Source organism: Oncorhynchus nerka, linkage group LG15, assembly GCF_034236695.1.
Source record: "Oncorhynchus nerka isolate Pitt River linkage group LG15, Oner_Uvic_2.0, whole genome shotgun sequence".
Taxonomy (NCBI): Eukaryota; Metazoa; Chordata; class Actinopteri; order Salmoniformes; family Salmonidae; genus Oncorhynchus; species Oncorhynchus nerka.
The window spans coordinates 46,513,708-46,521,120 of NC_088410.1; the positions used below are offsets into that span (position 1 = coordinate 46,513,708).

Consider the following 7,413-nt stretch of genomic DNA (forward strand, 5'->3'; position numbering starts at 1 on the left):
CTCAGCAGTGAAGTGAAGTGGTAGGCCACACAAGCTCACAGAACGGGACCGCCGAGTGCTGAAGCGCATAAAAATCATCTGTGCTCGGTTGCAACACTCACTACCGAGTTCCAAACTGCCATTGGAAGCAACATCAGCACAATAACTGTTCGTCGACAGCGTAATGAAAATGGCCGAGTAGCCTAACATCACCATGCGCAATGCCAAGCGTCGGCTGGAGTGGTGTAAAGCTCGCCGCCATTGGACTCTGGAGAACTGGAAACGCATTCTCTGGAGTGATGAATCACGCTTCACCATCTGGCAGTCCAACAGACAAATCTGGGTTTCGCGGATGCTAGGAGATCGCTACCTGCCCGAATGCATAGTGCCAACAGTAAAGTTTGGTGGAGGAGGTAAAATAGTCTGGGGCTGTTTTTTTATGGTTCGGGCTAGGCCCCTTTGTTCCAGTGAAGGGAAATCTTAATGCTACAGCATACAATGATATTCTAGATGATTCTGTGTTTGTCGAGATCGGTGTGCAAGAACTTGACTGGCCTGCACAGAGCCCTGACCTCAACCCCATCCAATTCATCCCAAAGGTGTTTGAACGCTGACTGCAAGCCAGGCCTAATCGGCCAACATCAGTGCCCGGCCTCCCTAATGCTTGTGGCTGAATGGAAGCAAGCCGCTGCAGCAATGTTCCAACTTCGAGGTGGAAAGCCTTCCCAGAAGAGTGGAGGGTGTTATAGCAGCAAAATATTAATGCCCATGATTTTGGAATGAGATGTTCGACAAACAGGTGTCCATATCCTTTATGTCATGTAGTGTCCAAACATTAAGGTGATAGAACCCAATCCCCCCCTTCAATTCAACCCCTTCCCTTGGTGCACCCCAGCAACAGTGCAATCACTTCCTCCACAATGTAGTTAAGCTAAGCCTTTCCGTCAAAGCATTATGTCTACTAGTAAAACAAATTCAAAAGAACTATAAAAATCTAATTAGTCTATGGCCACTATGCCCAAGGCCTAGTACACACGCCGGTTGTACAAACGATGTACAACACAAAGTTACAACTGTTGTGTATGAATTTGTGTGAGATGTACTACACTCCCAGTGTAATGCACACGGCTGTCATAAAATTATACTTTATTAATATGGCTCTCACGCAGACATACCTGTACAACAGACATACACACAAGTGGATATACACAATGTCATGTTTCTTTATAGTACAATATGATACATGTGGTAGCCCACAGAGAAGCAAACAGATGTCAAGGAAAAAAAAGGTAGAGCACAATCAAATTAATCTCCATAAGCAGCAGTATGATGATGGTGAATAACGTTTGGGAGCTAAAGCGAAGGCACAGCAATGACACAAATTCCACAAAAGGAGCTCCCTCCTTTGAGCGTTCTCCGTTCAAATAAGACGAGGCAGTTGGGTTTCCATTGGCAACTGTTGTGAAAAAAAGGCAGTTGTTCTAACATTCTGTGACGCTAGTGCAATCCTTCTTCATATAATCTCTTCAAAAACTATTTGTGGGGGATGTTTTGAAATAGTGTCGAACACTGACAGGTGTAACGCTAGAAGACATTATACAAGTCTCATTTCCAAAGCATTATAACTGTACCATAATACATAAGTGTTGAGACATGATACTCTAAATGTAGTTGCTTCAGCACATACACTTGACTCCGAAGTGACAGCAGGTTTCTGTGGACTAAAAGTTCACACGTCGATAGCACAGATCAAAACAGTCATCCTAAAAATTAAAAATAAAGACTACTAGAGACTACTTCCCCAAACAGGCCTGTGACGTGTCCTTTTGTTGTGTATAATGCATGTTTTATATGTATGCAGATAAACTTTGCTCTGTTTTCTAACAACTTTCTAAATGAGTGGGATGTTTTGCCAACAGCCGCAACATTTGATCGACTGACTCCCCCTTGTGGCAAGAGAATGGAAACGAATTCTCTATCATAACCACATCAATTATATATCTTGTTAAGAATATGTTCCAAGGTATATAAGCACAGGAAGATGTACAGCAGGGTTGTTAAACTCATTCCACGAATGGCCTAGTGTCTGCAGGTTTTGGGGTTTTCCTTTCAATTAAAACAGAGGCAACCAGGTGAAAGGAGTTTTTTTTACTAATTAGTGACCTTCATCAATCAAGTACAAGGGAGGAACGAAAACCCGCTGACACTAGGCCCTCCGTGGAATGAGTTTTCACACGTGATGTACACAATTAACAAGGATTACCCACAAAGTCACCAAAAGAAGATTCAAATCTCATAAAAAGGGAGATATTGACTCTAAAAACATGTGTTGAAGACATACAAGAGGAGCACAGACAGTGTCACATACATACACATGGGAACAGTCAAATCCATAAAAGGCATAACATAGGGATGAACTTGTGGATAAACTGGCCTGGCAGGGGTTGAGCATACCCTGTTTACAGATATAGAAAGAGAGGGGGTTCACTACCCTTCTCCCCAAAGTGTGTACTCGTTCACTCCCTCCACGTGGATTTATAAGCAAGCGATTGGTGGAAGACATCTGGTGTATGTGCAGCTACCCCACGCCTTTCAGATCAACCCTCATTCCAGCACTCATCCTCGTCATGACTACTTGGCTTCACCAACCCCTCAAATCTTCACTCCCTCCTTTCTCCCCTAGTTAGCACCCTCAGGTTAGGATCCCTGCTAGTTAGTCTTCCATAGACCTCCATTGGGTGGGGGGCTGTTCAAGGGCCCTCATCAAAAGTCACTGAGGATGCTGACGTCGGCAAACTCCTTGCGGTAGCGGTGGGAATAGAGAGCCAGCAGGAAGGACCACTTTAGAGTCATGAAGCTCCACACGCCCGAAAGAAACAGGCTCCTCGGGTCAGTCATGGCTGGGAACCACAAGATACGACAGACATGAGAGACTTGCAGACTCAGAGAAAAAGCCATGGTTGGCACACTGTTACACAATTCATTGAGTCAGGTGCTTCTCAATGAAAGTTCCTGTAGGAAAAGTGACCAAAGCTTCAGACTCATAGCATACACAAGGGCAAGGATCTCACATTGAATAACCCCATGGAGTCATGTGATGCCAGAGCAAACAATCTCTGGCAAGCAGACATTTTGTGTGGAAATAGATTTCATCATATGTACGTGCCCTAACAGATTAAGACATGCAATACTACCAAATGACTAAATACATCCTAATGCACAACAAGAAAAAGTACAATGGATGAAACAGAGGACGGGAAGGGAAGCAAATGGCGGAAGAGACGTAGCCATTTGTGAATGAACAGAGCAAGTGAAGGGGAGAGGAGGAGAAGCAAATTAGGATGAAAGGAGGACTAAATGAATGAATGAATGAATGAATGAATGAATGAATGAATGAATGAATGAGAGAAGGGGGAGGTGTGTGTGAAACTCACACTCTTTGTTGGTAATGGCAAGGGAGAGGAAGGTGATGAAAGCCACCACGGCCAGCAGGGAGAAGACGACTCCGATGAAGAGGAAGAATTTGAGGCCCTTCAGCCAGGTGCGCCAGTAGTCCTGCAGGTACATGATGTGGGTGATGAGGGCCCAGAGCGCCAGCACACCTGAGGGAGAAAGACACAAGCCGTTCACAAACCCTACACTAAGTCAATAACTGACATGAGACAAGCACGTGTAACTATCGCAAGTATTTGCACAGCATAGAATTGAACTGTATTTGAAAAAGCATTGGGAGGGTGAGGGGTTCTCTCAAGTCAAGAGATGCCTTTGCTTGTCTAACTACAATCTTGAGCTTTAGGTCCTGTTGGTATAGACTATGTCAGTGTGTGGCTCAGTTGGTAGAGGCATGGCTCTTGCAACACCAGGGTTGTGGGTTCAATTCCCACGGTGGACCAGTACGAAAGAAAAAAGATAAGTATGAAAATGTATTAACTCACTACTGTAAGTTGCTCTGAATGAGAGCGTCTGCTAAATGACATGTACATTTTAGCGGTGAACAATGTAATATTTTTGTTGTGTCATTGTCTCAAATCACACCGTTCTGTCACTCACTCCTCCGTGTTCCTCTTTTACTGTTTCATAACCACACACCACATTTGGGTCTGGACCATAGCACTAGTGTATAGCACTATCCTTCATGAATCCACTTTCACCGCATCTTACACAATATTAGGCTAAAAATGGTCTTCACTAGTCCGCCATGCTAGACAGGACAAAGTGGCAATGTCAAGGAGCGTATGGAAAAAGATCCTAAATCATCCCCTACTCCGACGCTCATTTTGAATATGGGCCCAAAACTAATGAGCAAGTAGCCTACATAAACTTTAGTTTTTTTCTTCAGGGTTGGTTGTTAAAACAGTGTTTGAGGTTGGAAAGTACCCGACTTGCTTCCTTTCAAGCATGGTCAGACAGTGAGTGGAGCTGAGCCACAGTTCCCCACCCTTCTACTGAAGTGTGCACTTGCACACATCCTGTCGTGGCTCTAACAATGGCTGAAATTCCCTCTAGCCAATGCTTAGGGCTAAATCAATCCAATGCTTTTAAAATTCATGACGGGAGTTTTTTTTGGGGAAGTGTAGAGAATCGGGATGCAGCCAAGCTAGTAAGTTCAATTGACACTCATGAGTCATTTCTAGAGGGAATAGGCTTATTCGGCTGTGTCAATCTGCCATGCTGACCCCACTCATTTCCCCATCTCATGGTCTCTAGAATCATATGACCAACCAAGCACATGCCACGGAAAACCCTAGCAAGAATTGCACCCTTATTGATTCTCTCTGTATTGGCACAGGCATCACATGCTGTTATCACAACTCCACAACAAAGATATGGATTTGGCCTTGATAAGAACATCAGTGACATGGCACTTTATAAAAAAAAGTAATTCATGTTAAAAAATAGCAAGACATGCACTGTCAGTGAAATTGACCTACAACACTAAATATGCAAATGTCTCTACTGTTCTGTTTGCCAATAGGCCTACAGCAGAGAAGTGAGAGGAAAGTCACACAGATATCAGTTTGCTGACCTGAGAGGACAAAGTTCACAGCCATAAATGCACCACTCGTTACCTAGTGCAGTGGTTCCCAAAATGTGCAGGGCGAGGGTTTCTTTTTTTTTGAAGGAACTCAGTCCAGCTTTCAATTTACTCTTGAAAGTTGTAACAGTAGAAAGCACAAGGCACAATTACGAAATTAGGTAGTGCATCATCAGTTATTGCATACCTTAGAGAGATATTTATAACTTGTCAGAAATGTCCAGATCAACTAGCCCATGTCAGCTAAAAATTCTCTGCACCCCATGATAAAAAAATGTGTTCCCCATTGCTGGAAGGTGGGCCTGCATGAACAAGTTTGGGAACCCCTGACCTAGTGAGTCATTATGTAACACATCAATAATACTTTAAAAAGTCACTTCATGCAAATACTAGGCCTAAGCAATTCAGTAACTTTCTAAAGTAACGGTTTTTTTTTTAACATGGTTGTTAACTAGGCGTAGAGTAGATGATGTTCAATGCGCAAGACAAGTATTACTTTATGGTAGGTTCAGGCTTCCACTCTAGACCAGCAAATTATAATGGTGATGCTGAGACCTTCAAATGGGATGAGTAGCAGGACACGTGTGCTAAATGCATCTGAGGAAACGTATCAAAAGCTTTCAGTCCCAATAAGCAGTGTATGCAGAAATAACACACCGTTTGAGTTGACACCAGACCGTTTTTTGACCAGTGTGGTTGAAGCATCAGGAAGATCCAGAATTCCAGGTTAACCAAGCTGGTAATATAGAATGCATAAAGCTGAAAATGCGTTGGAAAGACAGTGCTGGATATACACCTATTAATATACACCTATTAATTGTTTTACTGGGTAATAAGGTTATCCTAGATATTACATAGGTCTTATACTATGAATGTTACTACATTTGCAAAAGTTATAACGTTAGCTACCGTTTTAGAGATCATGGAGCCAGCGTGGTGTATAGCCATGTAACGTTAGCTATTCTTTGAAGTTTAACAGTCCAACTTTTCTAGAATGCCTGGGGTAAAACGTTTAGGACTTTAGGTAAAACGTTTAGAAATTTGAAAAGGCAAATTAAAGTGTGGGCTTCTGACAATGTGTCACTCTAAAATCGTGTAACAGTAATGTAAGAGATGGGTAGCCTACTGTGGCAATGTTCAGCTCATGCGAGTCCAATGGACAGGTAAATCCTTAAAATACTGCAGTGTATACTGTTACATATTATCCACACAATAAACAATTGTTTACATTCTTGCTAATACTTGTCTTTACCTGATAATCCTCCCATTGCAGCTGTCCATGGTTGGTTGTACGCGATGTTCCACACGAGAAACGCTGAGAATCCCATAAGCATGCCAAAAGAGGCATACCCGATACTGATGTACGTCTTATTGAACCCCATTGGGGACAGGTGACACGCTACAAGTAGAATGGGGGGGAAAAAACTATAACTTCAACGTTTAAAAACAAGTGCCTTATTTTGAGAAACTCACCTCTGTTCGATTCAAGCTAGCTAAACAGATGATTATAGTTCTCCTAGCAGCAGGATATTATGCTGCCAACACGATCGCGGACTGTTTCAAAATAAAAGTATAACTTGTCAGAAATGTCCTGATCAACTAGCCCATGTCAGCTAAAGTATAGTTAAAAAAAAATTGAATTAGCCCATAGATTTTGTTGTATTTTTTTGTCACTCAAATATCACATGAATACACATTAGATATTGCAAACTATATGGAAATACAAAAAAAAAAACTTTAAAACTGCTAAATTGTCTTTGCACCCATGACAATTGTGTAGAATTGCAGGAAATAAGCTTTAAACCTACAAAATGCTCTCCACCAACAAGAGAGGTGTGAAGAGTTTGAGTTATGAACAGTGCTTGTGCCCATAGAAACAGACGTTGCGCGTGTGCACGGGTTGTTCCTCAATGCTGGAAGGAGGGGCCACGAGTGAAAAAGTTTGGGAACCCCTATATTTAAGAAATACACTTTTAATAAAATACAAATATATGTTATTGGAATTACTCAGTCTACAAAACTTAAATTGGTTTATTGAGCTTGGCAACGGGTTTAATACAGAGTGCTGGTGACTCCTTACTCCATCCACTCCATGCACTGCAATGCAATACACTGTATATTGGATACTTTTTGGGTTGTAGAGAAAAACTTGACTACCTGTCTCATATAAACTGGGGTGAGAAATACTCAATACTCTACTAACCAAATATGTGTCGTTTTGGAGGGGGCTGTGTCATACATATCCAGCAGCCCTTCGTTCTCCACCCCCTCCATAGCCCCCAATTGCAATATATTGTAACAGACTTTGCCATTTAATTGTTGTCGCTATATTTGCTTGTAGAGCGAAAAATGTTCTCAGCTAAAGTGAGGTGGGAAATACTCAGTAGGGTCTCTACTAA

General features: G+C 42.3%; 1 protein-coding gene across 1 annotated transcript; it reads right to left on the reverse strand.

Annotated features, from left to right (window-relative positions):
* Positions 1-1,108: 1,108 nt before the first annotated feature.
* On the reverse strand, positions 1,109-6,573 carry LOC115142798 (heme transporter hrg1-A-like). The gene is made up of 4 exons (XM_029682549.2): positions 6,488-6,573; positions 6,267-6,413; positions 3,414-3,581; positions 1,109-2,879 (listed from the first exon to the last, which is right to left on the reverse strand). The coding sequence occupies exons 2-4, from the start codon at positions 6,394-6,396 to the stop codon at positions 2,743-2,745; spliced, it is 435 nt and encodes a 144-aa protein (XP_029538409.1). The 5' UTR covers positions 6,397-6,413; positions 6,488-6,573; the 3' UTR covers positions 1,109-2,742.
* Between the last annotated feature and the right edge of the window lie 840 nt (positions 6,574-7,413).